Genomic DNA, 18220 nt, shown 5'->3' on the forward strand with positions numbered 1-18220 from the left:
GGCCCGCCGCACGGTGAGGGGCGCCGCCGCCTCGCCATGCCCGGCCGCCCGCTGCCGCTCCTGCGCCTGCTGCCGCTCCTGCTGCCGCTCCTGCTCCTGCTGCCGCCGCCGCCCGCCGCCGCGCAGGACCGCGACCTCCGTGAGTGCCCCGGGGCGGGGGCGCGGGGCAGCGCGGCGGGGGACGGCGGGGGGACAGCGTGGCACCGAGCGGGGCGGCGGGGGGGGCAGCCTGGGGGGGGGCAGCCTGGGGGTGGGACACACTGGGGGACAGCATGGGGTGGGGGGGAAAGTTTCAGGGTAGCTGGGGGTCAGCCCTGGGGTGGGGGGACACTGGGGACAGCGTGGGGTGGAGGGAGAAAGTTTCAGGATAGTGGTGGGGGGGCAGCATGGGAGGGGGGGACACTGGGGGACAGCGTGGGATGGGGAGACAGCGTGGGGTGGGGGTCAGCCTGGGGTGGGGGGGCAGCATGGAATGGGGGAGAAAGTTTCAGGGTAGTTGGGGGCACAGCCTGGGGCGGGGGGACACTGGGGGACAGCGTGGGGTGGGGGAGAAAGTTTCAGGGTAGTTGGGGGTCAGCCCTGGGGTGGGGGGACACTGGGGACAGCGTGGGGTGGGGGGAGAAAGTTTTGGGGTAGTGGTGGGGGGGTAGCCTGGGATGGGGGGACACTGGGGGACAGCGTGGGATGGGGAGACAGCGTGAGGTGGGGGTCTGCCTGGGGTGGGGGGACACTGAGGATCAGCGTGGGGTGGGGGGACAGCATGGAATGGGGGAGAAAGTTTCAGGGTAGTTGGGGGCACAGCCTGGGGCGGGGGGACACTGGGGGACAGCGTGGGGTTGGGGGGACAATGTGGGTTGAGGGAGAAAGTTTCAGGGTAGTGGTGGGGGGACAGCCTGGGGTGGGGGGACACTGGGGGTCAGCGTGGGGTGGGGGGAACAGCATGGAATGGCAGAGAAAGTTTCAGGGTAGTCGTGGGGGGCAGCTTGGGAAGGGGGGGGCAGCCTGGGGTGGGGAGACACTGGGGGGACAGCATGGGACAGGGGGAGAAAGTTTCAGGGTAGTGGTGGGGGGCTCAGTGTGGGTTGGGGCAGACATTGGGGGACAGCCTGGGATGGGGGGGACAGTGTGGGATGGAGGGAGAAAGTTTCAGGGTAGTGGGGTGGGGGGACAGCATGGGTTGAGGGGGACACTGGGGGACAGCATGGGATGGGGAGACAGCGTGGGGTGGGGGTCAGCCTGGGGTGGGGGGACAGTATGGGTTGAGGGGGACACTGGGGGACAGCATGGGACGGGAACAACAGCGTGGGGTGGGGGGAGGTTTCAGTGTGGTGGTGGGGGAGGTCAGCATGGGATGGGGGGGACAGCATGAGCTGCAGGGGGGACATGTCAGGGTAGTGATGGGGGGACAGTGCGAGTTGGGGGACACACTGGGGGACAGTGTGGCACAGAGAGGGACAGCATGGGACGCTGGGGGACAGTGGCATGGAAGAGGAAAGTTTCTGGGTCGTGGTGGGGGACAGCATGGGATGGGGGACACTGGGGGACAGCATGGGATAGAGGGGGGTGGGATGGAGGGGGAAAGTTTCAGGGTAGTGGGTGGGACAGCCTGGGATGGAGGGGGACAGAGGGGACAGCCTGGGTCGGGGGGACACACAGCATTAGGACCATGGGGTACAGATGGGGCAGGGGGTGCAGCTTGGGGACAGCAGGCTGCAGGGAGGGGACAGTGAGGGACAGCTTCGGGTGTGGGAGCTGGGCTGGGCAAGGGGCACAGCAGGGACACTGGGGTACTGCTGGGGGACAGTGGGGGCCAGCCCGGGGAGGTGGGGTACACCCTGGGGTAGCGGGGGACAGCCCAGGGACATGGAGGGCAGCCTGGGGACAGCAGGGTCCAGCCTGAGACACAGCGTCCTGTTGGGGACACGGGGTGCAGGACAGGGGGCACAGTCTGGGGACACCGAGGTCAAGCCCGGGGGGTACATCCTGGGGACACCGAGGAACAACCTGGGGACCCTGGGAACACCAGGGCACATCCCAGGGACCCTGGGGACACCAGGGCATCTCCTGGGGATCCTGGGTCACGCAACCTGGGGACCCTGGGGCACATTCTGCGGACCCTGGGGCACCTCCAGAGACCCTGGGGTGCGGCCTGGGGACCCAGGGGCACCTCCTGGGGACATCTGGGGACCCTGGGGCACATCTGGGGGACCCTGGGGCACAGCCTGGGAACATTGCCCCCCCGCACCCCTCCCCCCCTCCCCAGACCCTGGGGACGCTGGCGACGCTGTCCGTGTCCCACTGGAGGTGCGGGGTGCTACGGGGACACACTGAGTGCCCCCAAGACAGTGGGACACCGAGTGCCATCAGGGTTCCAGGGAAGGGGGACCCCCCCCCCTGCTTGAGGCTGGACCCCCGTCGCTGAGCCACCCCCCTGCTGCTCCAGGAGTCCTTGCTTGTCCTTGTCCCCCAAGCTGAGGGGGGGGTTCTGCGAGGAGGGGGGGGACACACAGAACGGCTGGGGTTGGCAATGCCACCACCCCCATCCCACCCTGGCGCTGTCCCCCCCGCTGCCACCCTCCCGCACGGGGGTGGGTGGGTGGGGGGCTGCCATCCCCACCTCCTGGCCGTGTCCCCCCCGTCCCCCCGTCCCCGTCCCCGTTCCCCCCCCCCCGCCTTGTCCCCGCAGCCGAGGCAGGCAGCTGCCTGCAGGACGGGCAGAGCTATCGCGATAAGGACGTGTGGAAGCCGGAGCCGTGCCGTATCTGCGTGTGCGACACGGGGACCGTCCTCTGCGACGAGATCATCTGCGAGGAGCTGCGGGACTGCCCCAGCCCCGAGATCCCCTTCGGAGAGTGCTGCCCCATATGCCCCACTGACCAGCCCAGCGGTTGTAATTTATTTATTCCCTCCTCTCATTAATAAATAAATTACCCGCCCATGGATGGGCTTTGGGGGGGGGGGGGGCGGGGGGAACATCCATGGGGACCCCGGGCGAAAGGCAACTTGGCCCCCTCAAAGGGCCTCAAAAAAACTCATCCCAGGGTGAAAAAAAGTAGTTTTTTTTTTTAATTATTTTTTCACCTCAAATGGCAGTGGGATTCGCAGCCCGGATGGTTTTGGGGTGTTTTTTGGAGAAGCGGCTTGGGGGTGATGCTGGGGGGTGACCGTGGCCGTGGACCCCCCCGGGCATCCTGGCAAAAGGGACGTTCGGGTGGTGTTTCTGTCCCCAAAGCCACCATAATTCACCCAGAATGATGGAAAAGCGCTGCCCCCCCCCCCCAAAAAAGCTGCAACCCCAAGTCCCAAACCCCCAAAACCCCCAAAGTTGCCTTTTTTAACCCTTTCCTGCCCCCTCCGGGGGGTGTGAAGGGTTGAGCACCCTCCCAGCTGCCTCCCCCCCAAAACGGCACGGCCCCACTCCCGCATGCTGCACCCCGCTTTGCCCAACCCCACCGCCCTGCTTCGGGGGAGCCCCCACACTCCTGTGCCCCCCGGTTTGGCCCCACAGCCCCCCCAGGAGCATCACCATCCCTCAGGCTGGGGACAGGGGTGCCTCGTGTCCCCCCCAGCCCATCTCCCCTCTAATTTCTCTTTATTTCTTTTTTTTTTTTTTCTCCCAACAGGGCAACCTGGCCCCAAGGTGAGGATGCTGTGTCCCCCCCCCCCCGTCCCGATTTCCCAGCCCAGGGTTTTCCCCCCAAATGGGGGGGGTGGGGGGTGTCAAGGCAGGACCCCTGCACATCTCCCTGGGGCCAGTAGCCCTGGGGTTGCCACCTCCCTGGAGGGGTTGTCACTTCCTGGGGGGGGGGGGGGGGGCGTTTATCTCTTGGGGGGGGGGGGGGGGTGTCACCTGGGAGGGGGGTGGGATTTGGGGGGGGTGATGTGCCCCCCTGTTGCTCACCCCATGCTTTGCCTTGCAGGGGCAGAAGGGTGAACCCGGTGACATTAAAGATGTAAGTGTAGGGGGTGTGCTGGGGGACCCCCAAAACGGGGGGCCCTGCCATTGCAGAGATGGCCTGGATGGGGGGGGGGTCCTACACTCGTCTCACCTCACCTTTTTGTTTACCCCCCCCCAGGTTGTAGGACCCCGAGGGCCGCCGGGACCGCAGGTGGGAGCACGTTTCTCCGGGCGCATTGTTGGAATATTTGTGGGAGGGGTTTGGGGGGGTTGGGGGGAGAGCTGACCCCCCTCCTCTTGCAGGGCCCGGCAGGTGAGCAAGGACAACGAGGGGACCGTGGCGAGAAGGGGGAGAAGGTGAGAGCGTGCCCCCACCCCCGGCAAACCGCCCCCCGGCAGTGGCGGGGCGCTGCAGAGAACTGTCACGCTCGCTGCATGGGTGACCCCCCTTTCTGTCCCCGCCACAGGGCGCCCCCGGCCCCCGGGGCAGGGATGGGGAACCCGGCACCCCTGGAAATCCTGGTCCCCCCGGCCCCCCCGGCCCTCCCGGCCCCCCCGGCCTCGGTGGGGTGAGTATCGGGGGGTTTGGGGTGAGATGAGGGGATTTGGGGGTGGGCTGCGTGCTCAGCCCCCTTCCCCCCGCAGAACTTCGCGGCGCAGATGGCGGGCGGCTTCGACGAGAAGGCTGGAGGCGCGCAGATGGGCGTCATGCAGGGACCCATGGTAAGGGACCCCCCCGGGGCCAGGGACCCCCCACACGCCCCAGGGGGACCTGGCGGCCGGTCGCGTCTTGGGACATGGAGGAACCGGGTCACCGAGGGTGGGGGCTGTCCCCATTTTGGGGGGACCCCCTGGTTTGGCGGGGGGGGCCCCCCCGTGACACTGTTGTCTCTCCCCCCAGGGCCCCATGGGACCCCGCGGCCCCCCCGGACCCTCCGGCTCTCCCGTAAGTACCAACCCCCCGCCAGGCTCGGGGGTCTTTGGGTGGGCACCCCGCCACCCCACCGATGCCACCGTCTCTCTTCCAGGGTCCCCAAGGATTTCAAGGCAACCCCGGCGAGCCCGGCGAGCCCGGCGCTGCTGTGAGTGTCCCCCCCGCCCCCTCCCCGGGCTCGGGGACATGCCACCCACCAGCTCCCACTCACCCGCTGCCTCTCTGTCCCCTTTAGGGTCCGATGGGTCCCCGGGGACCACCGGGACCTCCTGGGAAACCCGGCGATGACGTGAGTCCTTTCCCGCTCGGGCTGAGAACGGGCAGCTCGTTGCAGCGGTGGCCCCGGCCAGGCGGTGACTTTATTTCCCCCCAATCTCATCTCTCTGCAGGGCGAGACTGGCAAACCTGGCAAATCTGGCGAGCGCGGCCCCCCCGGCCCCCAGGTAAGGCAGCGCCAGGCTGGATCGGGCGCCCCTGGGGCAGAGACCCCCGTGTCACCCCTTCGCCCCCAACCCACTTTTCTCCGCACGCTCACAGGGTGCTCGTGGCTTCCCCGGGACGCCCGGTCTCCCTGGAGTGAAAGGCCACCGGGTGAGTGCGTGCCCCCCTCCTTGCACCCCCAGTGTCCCCATCACCCGGTGGCACAGAGGGTGACCCCCCCCATCTCTTTGTCCCCAGGGTTACCCCGGCCTTGACGGTGCCAAAGGAGAGGCAGGGGCTCCTGGAGCCAAGGTAGGTGGTGGGCGACCATCCCCGTGGCGTCGGGGCTGGGGGAGGTGACCATCTCTGTGGCATCGAGGCTGGGGGGGTGACAATCCCCACGGCATCAGGGCTGGTGGGGTGACCATCCCTATGGCATTGCAGCTGGCCCGGTGACCACCACCGTGGCGTCAGGGCTGGCCAGTGACCATCCCCGTGGTGTCGGGGCTGTTGGGGTGACCTTCCCTGTGGCATCAGGGCTGGCCAGGTGACCATGCCCCTGGTGTCGGGGTGCCCATCCCCGTGGTGTCGGGGTGCCCATCCCCGTGGCATCAGGGGACCATCCCCGCGGTGTCGGGGTGCCCATCCCCGTGGTGTTGGGGTGCCCATCCCCGTGGCATCGGGGGACCATCCCCGCGGTGTCGGGGTGCCCATCCCCGTGGTGTCGGGGTGCCCATCCCCGTGGCATCGGGGGACCATCCCCGCGGTGTCGGGGTGCCCATCCCCGTGGTGTCGGGGTGCCCATCCCCGTGGCATCGGGGGACCATCCCCGCGGTGTCGGGGTGCGCATCCCCACGGTGTCGGGGTGACCATCCCCGTGGCATCAGGGGACCATCCCCGCGGTGTCAGGGTGCCCATCCCTGCGGTGTCGGGGTGCCCATCCCCGTGGTGTCGGGGCTGTCAGGGTGCCCATCCCCGCGGTGTCAGGGTGCGCATCCCCGCGGTGTTGGGGTGCCCATCCCCATGGTGTCGGGGTGCCCATCCCCGCGGTGTCGGGGTGCCCATCCCCGTGGTGTCAGGGCTGTCGGGGTGCCCATCCCCGCAGTGTCGGGGTGCCCATCCCCGTGGCATCGGGGGACCATCCCCGCGGTGTCGGGGTGCCCATCCCCGTGGCATCGGGGGACCATCCCCGCGGTGTCGGGGTGCTCACCCCGGGACTCACCCTCTGCCCTTCCCCTCAGGGTGAATCCGGCTCCCCCGGCGAGAACGGCTCCCCTGGCCCCATGGTGAGTCTTTGGGCTGGGGAAGGGGCAAACTGAGGCGGGGGGATGTCGCCCACCCCCACCCCCCCACCGGGCAAGACGGAGCCCAACGCGCTTCTGTGTCCCCCCAGGGTCCCCGCGGGCTGCCCGGAGAGAGAGGACGTCCTGGCCCCTCCGGCGCTGCGGTGAGTGTGACGCTGCCTGGGACCCTGGTGGCACCGCGGTGGCAGGGGGGTCCCCAGCCCCCCACAGTGCCCCCCATGACGTCTTGTCACCGTCTCCCCCCAGGGTGCTCGTGGCAACGACGGCCTCCCTGGCCCAGCTGGACCCCCGGTGAGTAACGGGCTGCCGGACCCTGTGTCACCCCGTGGGGGACAGGGGGGTCCCCTGGGACCCCCCAGAGCCAGGCAGATCCTCACCCCCCTCTCGCCCCCAGGGACCTGTCGGCCCAGCCGGAGCCCCCGGCTTCCCCGGCGCCCCCGGCTCGAAGGTAAGGGGGGGGGGCTGCTCCCAGCAGGGGAAACTGAGGCACAGCGCCGGCTGCACCCCCTCACCCCATTTTTCATCCCTCAGGGTGAAGCTGGTCCCACCGGCGCGCGAGGTCCCGAGGGTGCCCAGGGCCCCCGCGGTGAATCCGGGACCCCCGGCTCCCCCGGCCCTGCTGGCGCCCCCGTAAGTGCTGTCACTTGCTGTGACACCCCCCGGGTGGCTTGTTGTCCTGCCTGTCCCCGGGCCTGGGAGCCACAGGGATGGGGCTGATGCTGTGAGCAGGGAGGGAGTGGGTCATCCTCTGCGTGGCCGTGGGGAAACTGAGGCACAGGGGGGCTGCGGACCCTCTACCCCTCCAGACTCCCCCCAAGGGGAACTGAGGCTGGGGGTGCAGAGCCGGGCTCAGCACCGTCTCCCTCTAGGGCAACCCAGGGACCGACGGCATCCCCGGCGCCAAGGGCTCGGCGGTGAGTGTTGGGGGATGGGGTCCCCAGCCCCGGGGGGCTGTGGCTTGGGAGGGGGCTGGGTTGGGGCGGGGAGGAGCTGGCATCTGGGGACACTTTGGGACACATGGGGACCCTGACATGGGGACACCAGGATGTGGGGAGGATGCTGGGGGATCGGAGGATGCGGGATGCTGGGAGATGCTGGGGGATGTGGAGGGATGCAGGGATGCTGGGGGATATGGGGGGCGTGCTGGGGGACATGGGATGACAGGGGATGCAGGATGCTGGGGGACACGGGGGATGCTGGGGGACACGGGGGATGTGGGATGCTGGTGGGCACTGGGGGGATGCTGGGGGACACTGGGGATGCTGGGGGACACGGGGGATGTGGGATGCTGGTGGGCACTGGGGGGATGCTGGGGGACACTGGGGATGCGGGATGCTGGGGAATACTGTGGGGATACTGAGGGATAGGGCATGCTGGGGGACACTGGAGGGATGCTGGGGGACACTGGGGGATGCTGGGGGACACGGGGGATGTGGGATGCTGGTGGGCACTGGGGGGATGCTGGGGGACACTGGGGATGCTGGGAGATGTGGGATGCTGGGGGACACTGGAGGGATGCTGGGGGACGCTGGGGGATGCTGGGGGACACGGGGGATGTGGGATGCTGGTGGGCACTGGGGGGATGCTGGGGGACACAGAGGATGCTGGGGGAGGCGGGAGGGGACATGGGGACGCTGGGTACCGTGCCCCCCTGATGGCGGCTGGCTGCCCACAGGGTGCCCCCGGCATCGCTGGCGCTCCAGGCTTCCCCGGACCCCGCGGCCCACCCGGACCCCAGGGTGCCACTGGCCCGCTGGGACCCAAGGGACAGACGGTAAGACCCCGGAGAGCCCCCCAGATGGGAACCAGATGTGCCCCGCCCACTACCACATGCCACGCCTGTTCCCACTGACCACGCCCATTCAACCACAGGCCACACCCCTGCTCCCAGCCTTGCAGGTCCCCTCCCTGTCACCCTTGGGTGGCTCCTGCGTCACCCTGTCCTGGTCCCCAGAGGGGCCACCTGGGACAGGATGGGGACGGGATGGGGATGGGGACAGGATGGAGATGGGATGGGGATGGGGATGGGGACAGGGATGGGATGGAGGTGGGATGAGGTGAGGATGGGGACAGGGAAGGGAACGGAGACGGGATGGGGATGCTGTGAGGGCGGGGATGGGAATGGGACGGGGACAGGGACAGGTGAGAGGGCTGGGCGGGGGGTGAGGAGGGGGATGGGGAGAGGCTTGGGAACAGGGATAGGGTTGAGGTTGGGATCAGGAATGGGGGACAGGAAAGGGGATGGGGACAGGGGTGGAGTGGGGACAGGGGAAGGTGACAGGATGGGGACAGGGATGGGGACAGGAATGAAGGTGAGGATAAGGCTGGGTTGGCGACAGGGGTGGGGATGGTGACAAGGGTGGGGACAACAAGGTGGCGGACGGAGGGATGGGGCAGGGCCCAGGGACGGGGACAGCTGTGGGGACACTGCGGCCCCGTCCCCCAGCACCCTCTCCCTCCCCCCAGGGAGAACCCGGCATCGCGGGCTTCAAAGGCGAGCAGGGACCCAAGGGCGAGACGGTGAGTCCTGGGGGGCCACATCCAGCGCCCCCGGCCGCCGGGGGTCCCGTGGCCCCTCGCTCCCCACCGGGGCCGGAGCGTCTCGTTGGCGTCTAACGAACCTCTTCCCCTAACGAGGCCCCTCGAGGGGCAGCATCCCCCCTCCCGCGGGGGAACAATAGCCGCTGTGTTCGGCGCCCCCCCCCCCCGCCCCCCCCCCCGACATTCCCCCCTCGCTTCATTAACCAGCCTCAATGTGCGGGGCCGGATCCCCGCCGGTCCCCGGCGCCAGCGGGACACGTGGCACGGCGAGGGGCTCGCCCGGCACCCCTGGGGTCTGTGGTTTGGGGGGGGGGGCAGAGGATGCAGGCAGGGCTCCCCCGGGGTGCAGGGGGAGAAGGCTCCTGGTGACCCCTTTTCTTCCTCATCCTCAGGGACCCGCGGGACCCCAAGGTGCCCCCGGGCCGGCTGGTGAGGAAGGCAAGCGAGGAGCCCGCGGTGAACCCGGTGCTGCTGGCCCCGTGGGACCACCTGGAGAGAGGGTGTGTGGCCCCCTCCTGCACCCCCCAGTGAGGTGCTGCCCCCCAAAACCTCCCCCCACTTCACTCCTCCTCCTCCTCTTCCTCCGCAGGGTGCTCCTGGCAATCGCGGCTTCCCCGGGCAGGACGGGCTGGCTGGACCCAAGGTGGGACGTCGGGGTCATGGGGTGGGGGGGACCCAGGGGGGTGATGCCCCCCTGAACCCCCAGACTCACCCCTTCTCCCCCCTCCCACCCCGCACAGGGTGCTCCAGGCGAGCGCGGCCCCGCTGGCCTCGCAGGTCCCAAGGGAGCCACCGGTGACCCCGGCCGCCCTGGCGAGCCTGGGCTGCCCGGAGCCAGGGTGAGACACCCCTGCGGGGGCACAGGGGGGCTGCTTGGGGGGCTCCCTGCTGCACCGGGGGGGCTCGAATGGGGCTGGACCACACAGGCACAGCGGGGATGCTGGTGGGAGCAGCAGGGAGGCTCTGTGGGGTCGACAAGGTGCTTTTGGGGTTAGTTAGGACGCTTTTGGGGTCGACAAGGTGCTTTTGGGGACAATCAACTGCTTTTGGGGCTGGTTAAGGTGCTTTTGGGGTTGGCCAAGATGCTCTTTGGCATTAGGATGCTCTTTGGGGTTGGTTCAGTTGGGCTTCGGTGCAAATGAAGTTCCTTGGGGTTAGTTAAGATGCTCTTTGCTCGTTAAGATGCTCTTTGCGTTTATCAAAGATGCATGTGGGGTTACTGAAGGTGCAATCTGGGATTAGCAAAGATGCTCCTTGGTGCTAATTAAGTTCCTCAGGGTTAGTTAAGATGTATTTAGGGTTAGTGAAGATGCTCCTTGGGGTTAAGATACTTACTTGGTGCTAATTACGATGCTCTTCGGGGTTAGCGAAGGTGCATTTGGGGTTAGCAAAGGTGCTCTTTGGGGTTCACCACCATGGGCAGGGGGTTAGGCAGACCCCTCTGCGCCTCCTCTGTGAGCCCCAGGCCCAGAGCAGGGGCTGAGAGCCAAGCAGGATGGGGTGCCCAGCACCCCCCACCTCGGTGCTGGCCCCCACAGCCCCCCATTGCTTCCCTCCACCGCAGGGTCTCACCGGCCGCCCAGGCGACGCTGGTCCTCAAGGCAAAGTTGGCCCAACGGTAAGCGATGCTGCACAGGGGGTCGGGGGGCTGGGGGATGGCGCAGCCCCCGCTGATGTCCCCCTCCCCGCAGGGTGCTCCCGGCGAGGACGGCCGCCCTGGCCCCCCCGGCCCGCAGGGTGCTCGAGGCCAGCCTGGCGTGATGGGTTTCCCTGGTCCCAAGGGTGCTAACGTGAGTATGGGCCAGTTTGTAGCCGAAACGGGGCTGCAGCCTGGGCACGGGGCCCACTGCCACCCCCTCCCCCCTCTTTCTAGGGCGAGCCTGGAAAAGCCGGCGAGAAGGGGCTGCCCGGCGCCCCGGGGCTGCGGGTGAGTTGTTTTCCCTCTCTTGCCACCCCCGCAAAAGCCCACCTTGGGGTCGCACCTGCAGGCTCCAAGTGGGGAAACTGAGGCACGGGGGCCGGAGGGTGAAGCGGGGTCGGCAGCGTCGCGCCTGGTGCTCAGCGGTGGGTTTTCTCCTCCGTAGGGTCTTCCCGGCAAGGACGGCGAGACGGGAGCTGCCGGCCCCCCGGGACCTGCCGTGAGTGTCCAGCCTGGTTCCCCCAGAGCCAAAACCCACTTGAAATTTGGTGATGGGGGGTGGGGTGGGGTGTCGGGGGTTGTAGCCCCCCTGGATCTGGGCAAAGGATAAGCCAGGTCTGCTGGGATGGAGCCTCTGCGCCCCCCAGCCCTCGCAGCAGATTCCCCCCGTGATTCTGGCTCTGCCCAGAACCCTGGGGTGGGGGAAGCCCACGGGGTCCTTCACCACCGTCCTTCCCACAGGGTCCCGCGGGTGAGAGGGGAGAGCAAGGAGCCCCCGGCCCCTCTGGCTTCCAGGTGAGCACATGGGGGGCGGTTTGTGGTGCCAGGGTGGGGGTGATGCTCGTGGGTGACCCTGAGTCCCCATCCCTGGGGGTCTCGCTGCTGCCGTGCTCACGCCGCTGCTTTCCCCTCCCAGGGGCTGCCCGGGCCACCAGGTCCCCCTGGAGAGAGCGGCAAACCCGGAGATCAGGTGAGACCCCATATTTCCCTCCTCTCGGGCATCCTCCAGCTGCAACAGGGGGGTCAGGACCCCAGCGGCCCCTGGGGCTGACCCCCAACTCTTTCCCTCCGCCACAGGGTGTTCCTGGAGAAGCTGGTGCCCCCGGTCTCGTTGGTCCCAGAGTAAGTGTCACCTGTCCTCCCGGCCGCAGGGACAGGACGCCTCTCCCTGTCCCGTGGGGGGGGTCTGGGGGGCTCAAGGTGGTTGGCAGGGCCTGGCTGCCCTCACCCAGGGCCGTCGCCTGCCCCAGTCCTGGTGGCTCAGCCTCTGCTGCAGGCCGTCCCCTCTTCTCCCAGTACATCCCAGTCCCCTCCGGGCAGTGTGGGATGGCTGCTGTGCCCACTGTCCCTGGGGACACCCATGCAGGGGACATTGTGACCCTCACCATGGCCTCGTCCTAACGCTGTTCCCCCCACCCCAGGGCGAACGCGGCTTCCCCGGTGAGCGTGGCTCTCCTGGCGCCCAAGGGCTGCAAGGTCCCCGTGGGCTCCCCGGCACACCGGGCACTGACGGACCCAAGGTGGGTGACAAGGAGGGACACGGCTCCGTGGCTCAGTGCCACCAGCGAAGCTGTGACACTGGGGGTCACACTGGCACCCCAATAACTGCACCTTCGCTCTGCTTTAGGGTGCCACCGGACCAGCTGGCCCCAACGGCGCCCAGGGCCCCCCGGGGCTGCAGGGGATGCCCGGTGAGAGAGGAGCCGCCGGCATTGCTGGTCCCAAGGGGGACCGGGTAAGTGATGGGTGCTGGAGGTGTCCTGAGCGGTGTCAGGGCTCAGCTCGGCTCACACCACCTCCGTCTCGCCTTGCAGGGAGACGTCGGAGAGAAGGGCCCTGAGGGAGCCCCTGGAAAGGACGGCGCACGCGTAAGTGGGACCACGGGGACACGGTGGGTGTGGGGTGGCCGGGGGGGGATGCTCATGGTGGCCTCATCCTCATCTGTCTCCTCTGTAGGGTCTGACGGGTCCCATCGGTCCCCCCGGCCCCGCTGGCCCCAACGGCGAGAAGGTGAGAGCCCGGGGAGCCCCTTGGCTGCTCCCAACCGAGGGGGGTTCCGTGGACACCCCCCAACTCTCCATCCTTCCTTTTCCAGGGTGAATCGGGACCTCCTGGTCCATCCGGTGCTGCTGGTGCCCGCGGTGCCCCTGTAAGTGCCACCCCTGCAGCCCCCCGGGTGCCGGTGGTGCCCCCGCTGGCCTCGCTCCCCCTGTCCCCCCATTTAACTCCCACCTCCCCCACAGGGCGAGCGTGGTGAGCCTGGTGCCCCCGGTCCCGCCGGATTTGCCGGACCCCCGGTGAGTATTTGGCCCCGCGCCCCCCCAGCACGGGTCCAGCGGCGGCACAGCCCGCTCACGGCCGCTGCTCCCCGCAGGGTGCCGATGGGCAACCTGGTGCCAAAGGCGAGCAAGGAGAGCCCGGCCAGAAGGGTGACGCTGGCGCTCCGGGTCCCCAAGGTCCCTCCGGCGCACCCGGCCCACAGGTGGGTACAGTCGGGACCCCCCCAAAGGGGGATGAACCCCGCGGGGGTCCCAATCCCTGAGCAATCTGGGGCATCGCCTGGAGCAGGTTGCAGCCCCCCCGCCGTGTTTCTAACCCGTTTTACTCCTTTCCCCAGGGTCCAACTGGTGTAACTGGTCCCAAAGGAGCCCGGGGTGCTCAGGGCCCCCCTGTGAGTATGGGGGGGTGGGATGCGGGAGGGGGCACTGGAGGGAGCGGGGCAGCATCTGAGCCGCCTTTCCCCTCTCCTTCCGCAGGGAGCCACTGGATTCCCCGGCGCTGCCGGCCGTGTGGGACCACCTGGCCCTAACGTGAGTTGGGGGGCAGCCAGGATCGCTCGGGGGCAGCTGGGATCACTGGGGAGAAGCCAGGATCGCTCGGGGGCAGCTGGGATCACTTAGAGGGCAGCTGGAATTGCTTGGGGGCGCAGCTGGGATCACTGGGAAGCAGCCGGGATCATTCATGGGCAGCTGGGATCACCTGGGAGCAACTGGATCACTGGGGAGAAGCCAAAATCACTCGGGGGCAGCTGGGATCCCTTGGAGGGCAGCTGGAGTTGCTTGGGGGGCAGCTGGGATCACCCGGGAGCAGCCGGGATTGCTCAGCCCCGGGGCTGGGGGCTCAGAAGATGCTGGTTGTGCCGGGGCCAAGCAGCGGAGGGTCCCCGCTAACAGCCCCCAGCAGCTCACCAGCCCCTAAAAGGGGCTTCTCTGGGGGTCTTCAAGCCCCGGAGCGCCGGGTGGCACCAGGATGCGGGCGATGAAGGTGGAGGAGCCACCCCCGTTTGCACTAACCCCGTCTTGTCCCCCCGCAGGGTAACCCAGGCCCCCCCGGCCCCCCCGGCTCCGCTGGCAAAGATGGTCCCAAGGGTGCTCGTGGCGACGCCGGTCCCCCGGGCCGTGCTGGTGACCCCGGTCTCCAAGGCCCCGCCGGTCCCCCTGGCGAGAAGGGCGAACCCGGCGAGGACGGCCCCGCCGTACGTGTTCTGGGGGTCACCTCCCTCCACGCTCCTCCAGTGCTGTGCCACCCCCCCGTGGGTCTGACCCCACCTCTGCCTCCCCGCAGGGTCCTGATGGTCCCCCAGGTCCCCAGGGCTTGGCAGGACAGCGTGGCATCGTCGGTCTGCCCGGACAACGCGGTGAGAGAGGCTTCCCGGGGCTGCCGGGGCCCTCGGTGAGTCGGGACCCCCAGGCTCAGCCCTCCCGGTGCCCCTCCGCGGGCTGTCGGGGCGGCCGTTTGCCTTCCCCGAGCTCAGCACCCTGAGGTTGGGAGCTTTGAAGCACGGGGGGCAGCTTGGGGGCTGCAACGAGCTGCTCACGGGGACGGCAGCCCCCCAGGTGCAGGTCAGGCGCCCCAGGGACCCCCGTCCTGGGTGCAGTTTGGGGTTTTGCAAAGCCACCAGGATGCCGGTGGCATCGGGGCTGGGCGATAACTGGGGTGAGGTGGGCACAGGGGTCTGGGAACCTTAAAGCGCAGCTGCTGCCGGGTGAAGGGATGCGCTGGGACCCCTCACTCACGCCTGTTGTCTTCTCCCTTCGTTAGGGCGAACCTGGAAAACAAGGAGCACCCGGCTCTGCAGGTGACCGAGGGCCCCCCGGCCCTGTGGGTCCCCCCGGTCTGACGGGTCCCGCCGGTGAACCTGGGCGCGAGGTAGGTGGGACCCCGGGTCCCAGTGTGACCCCGACGGCAGCGCTGGGCATCGCTGGTCCTGTGGCTGGGGAGCCTGGCACTTAACTCAGCTCCTGGCAATCGCCGGCACCTTTTCACTGGCGCTTTTTGCTTTGAGAGGGGGGGTCGTGTGTGCCCTGCTCCCTCCGAAGGTCAAGACTTAATTTCTCCCCTTCTCCCAGGGTAACCCTGGCTCTGACGGACCCCCGGGCAGGGACGGCGCGGCCGGCGTGAAGGTGAGCGTGCCCACGCACCTCCCCCGGCGCTCGCTGTCTGTGCGCCCCCTCATCTGGCCAACCCCCCCGTGGGTCTCACCACCCCCTTTGTCTCGGCACAGGGTGATCGTGGCGAGACCGGTCCCGTGGGTGCCCCCGGCGCTCCCGGTGCCCCCGGCGCTCCTGGCCCCGTCGGTCCCACTGGGAAACAAGGAGACAGAGGCGAGACGGTGAGTGCCGGTGCATGGGCGAGGGAGACGGCTCGTTGGGTTTGAGGTCTTGTTAGGGGAGACAGGAACCACCCTGAGCGCAGATAAATGAAGAAATAGCAGAGCCCCTCCAGGAGCAATTAGCTACTCGGAGTAATTGGGAGAGCCAGGCAGGTGCCGTTAGCTGCTGTCGCTAATTTGGCGGCGCCTTGAGTGCCGTTACCGGCGCCGAGCATCTTCCCCGGGATTCATGAGCACCAGGAGCCCAGTTCAGGCTCTGCCTGCGCACAGGCGCTGCCCGGGGAGCCGCTGGCACCGGGAGCCTTAACCAGGCCGGTTTGTTTGCAAGGGTCGTTACTCGGTGCCGATGCTCCACCTGAGAGTATTTAAAGATGCTGTTCGGCGCCACAGCTGCTGGTCCCCGGTGCTGCGAGCAGGGCAGCTGGCAGGCGGCGGGGCGGTACGGGCACCCCCAAAGGCACAGGGCGCCCCCCCCAGCACCCTGCGCTCCTTTTGACTCCCCTCTTTTCTCTCTGCAGGGTGCACAAGGTCCCATGGGTCCCTCCGGTCCTGCTGGCGCTCGAGGCATGCCGGTGAGCAATGCTGGGTCTGTCGGAGCGTCCCCAGCGCAGCGCACGGGGTCCTGGGGCTTGTTGGGCAGGGGTCTGCCACCCTGAGCCCAGCACGTCCCCTTCCCCCCTTCCAGGGTCCCCAGGGGCCTCGTGGTGACAAGGGTGAGACGGGAGAGGCTGGAGAGAGAGGGCTGAAGGGCCACCGTGGCTTCACCGGGCTGCAGGGTCTTCCCGGACCACCCGTAAGTGTTATTTTTGGGACTCCAGCACTCAGCCCCCCCCCAGCATCTCACCGCAGAGCTGGATGCGGCTCCTTCCGGGGGGCTGCGGCTGCGGGCAGAGCCCCAAGCCCAGGCAAAGGCTTTGCTAGGGCTGACCACCCCCCGACGCCGGCCGCGGAGCTGTGACCACCCACCCTCGCTTCCTCCTTAGGGTCCTTCTGGAGACCAAGGCGCTGCTGGCCCCGCGGGTCCCTCCGGTCCCAGGGTACGTCCCGCCCGTGGCACCTGGGGATGGGAGGAGAAGGAGGCACCCCCGTCCTCGAGCCCCGCCGCCGGCCTCGCTGGCCGATGGCAGGAGCCAGCAGCTCCCCAGCACCGTCCCTGCCACCTTGCCACGACCTGACACCCCCCCCCCCCATGGGGGTCTCTCCTAGGGTCCCCCTGGCCCCGTTGGCCCCTCCGGCAAAGACGGCTCCAACGGCATGCCCGGCCCCATCGGTCCCCCCGGCCCCCGCGGACGAAGCGGCGAACCAGGTCCTGCGGTGAGTGAAAACGCTGTCAGTGGTGGGGCAGGGGAGTCCAGCTGTCAGCACAGCCCATCAGCATCGCATCTCCTCCCTCCTGTAGGGTCCTCCTGGAAACCCGGGTCCCCCCGGTCCTCCCGGCCCCCCGGGCACCGGCATCGACATGTCGGCTTTCGCCGGGCTGGGTCAGACGGAGAAGGGTCCCGACCCCATCCGCTACATGCGGGCGGACGAGGCCGCCGGCAGCCTCCGGCAGCACGACGTGGAGGTGGACGCCACCCTCAAGTCCCTCAACAACCAGATCGAGAGCATCCGCAGCCCTGAGGGCTCCAAGAAGAACCCGGCCAGGACCTGCCGCGACATCAAGCTCTGCCATCCCGAGTGGAAGAGCGGTAGGAGCCCCCATCCCGCCTCCTGCCCTCCCCTCCTCCCCCCCCAGCCCAGGAGGACAGCAAGGTCCATGATGCCTTTTGCTCCAACCTCCCGAACCTCGTGTTCTCACACCGCTCACCCTCCCCACCGCAGGAGACTACTGGATCGACCCGAACCAGGGCTGCACCTTGGACGCCATCAAAGTTTTCTGCAACATGGAAACGGGTGAGACCTGCGTCTACCCCAACCCCAGCAGCATCCCCAAGAAGAACTGGTGGACCAGCAAGACCAAAGACAAGAAGCACGTCTGGTTTGCAGAGACCATCAACGGCGGTTTCCACGTAAGCGTCCCCCCGGGCCGGTGCTCTGGAACGGGAGCGGGAGTGGAGGTTGAGCGGGGAAAGGTGCTGGGTGTCCAGTTGGAGGGCTGGGATGTCCACGCTGATGGATGTTACAGGAGGGACCGGCTGTGTTGGAGGCCTGGAGGTGGGTCAGTTGGGCTGGGATTTTTGCAGGCAGCTGGGAACGTGAAGCCTGGAAGCCCCCCCAAAAGGCGGCTGGAAATAGGGTTGTTGCGACCCCCGTAGGCTTCACCGTCTCGCCTCTTCCCTCCAGTTCAGCTACGGCGATGAGGACCTGGCTCCCAACACCGCCAACATCCAGATGACCTTCCTGCGCCTCCTGTCCACCGAGGGCTCCCAGAACGTCACTTACCACTGCAAGAACAGCATCGCCTACATGGACGAGGAGACAGGCAACCTGAAGAAGGCCATCCTCATCCAGGGCTCCAACGACGTGGAGATCAGAGCCGAGGGCAACAGCAGGTTCACGTACAGCGTCCTGGAGGACGGCTGCACGGTGAGTCCGCGGGTGCCTGCGGGGAAGACGTAGGCGATGAGTTGGGGTTCGACCCCTGAGGTTGCTGTTGGTTTGGGGGGGCTCGGGAGCATCTCGTAACGCCCCTCCTCTTCTTTCCTGCCCAGAAACACACTGGCAAGTGGGGCAAGACAGTCATCGAGTACCGGTCGCAGAAGACCTCGCGCCTGCCCATTGTAGATATTGCACCTATGGACATTGGTGGAGCCGATCAGGAGTTTGGTGTGGATATTGGCCCAGTCTGCTTCTTGTAAAAATAATTGTTTTATTTGTGTGTGTGTTTGTTGTTGTTGTTTGTTGGGTTTTGTTTTGTTTTGTTTTGTTTTTT

The 18220-nt window shown here is 67.9% G+C and overlaps 1 protein-coding gene across 3 annotated transcripts; it reads left to right on the top strand.

The window, feature by feature from the left end:
* On the top strand, positions 1-18217 carry COL2A1 (collagen type II alpha 1 chain). 3 transcript variants are annotated; one of them, XM_080367924.1, is made up of 54 exons: positions 1-139; positions 2687-2890; positions 3624-3640; positions 3921-3953; positions 4077-4109; positions 4202-4255; positions 4366-4467; positions 4544-4621; positions 4800-4844; positions 4927-4980; positions 5068-5121; positions 5222-5275; positions 5370-5423; positions 5511-5564; positions 6494-6538; positions 6646-6699; positions 6803-6847; positions 6951-7004; positions 7088-7186; positions 7426-7470; positions 8232-8330; positions 9023-9076; positions 9490-9597; positions 9687-9740; positions 9838-9936; positions 10662-10715; positions 10789-10887; positions 10971-11024; positions 11182-11235; positions 11478-11531; positions 11653-11706; positions 11814-11858; positions 12158-12256; positions 12364-12471; positions 12551-12604; positions 12693-12746; positions 12832-12885; positions 12980-13033; positions 13111-13218; positions 13354-13407; positions 13493-13546; positions 14050-14211; positions 14301-14408; positions 14778-14885; positions 15086-15139; positions 15241-15348; positions 15867-15920; positions 16034-16141; positions 16332-16385; positions 16555-16662; positions 16748-17036; positions 17170-17357; positions 17632-17874; positions 18000-18217. In XM_080367924.1, exons 1-54 carry the CDS (start codon positions 37-39, stop codon positions 18144-18146), a joined length of 4479 nt encoding a protein of 1492 aa, XP_080224050.1. In that variant the 5' UTR covers positions 1-36; the 3' UTR covers positions 18147-18217. The 3 variants fall into 3 exon arrangements, with proteins under 3 accessions (XP_080224050.1, XP_080224051.1, XP_080224052.1); XM_080367925.1 differs by having other exon boundaries at positions 2-139; positions 2687-2887; XM_080367926.1 differs by lacking the exon at positions 2687-2890 and having other exon boundaries at positions 2-139.
* Positions 18218-18220: the final 3 nt, after the last annotated feature.

The sequence above is a fragment of the Falco punctatus genome (genome assembly GCF_963210335.1).
Source record: "Falco punctatus genome assembly, chromosome: 18".
Classification (NCBI taxonomy): domain Eukaryota; kingdom Metazoa; phylum Chordata; class Aves; order Falconiformes; family Falconidae; genus Falco; species Falco punctatus.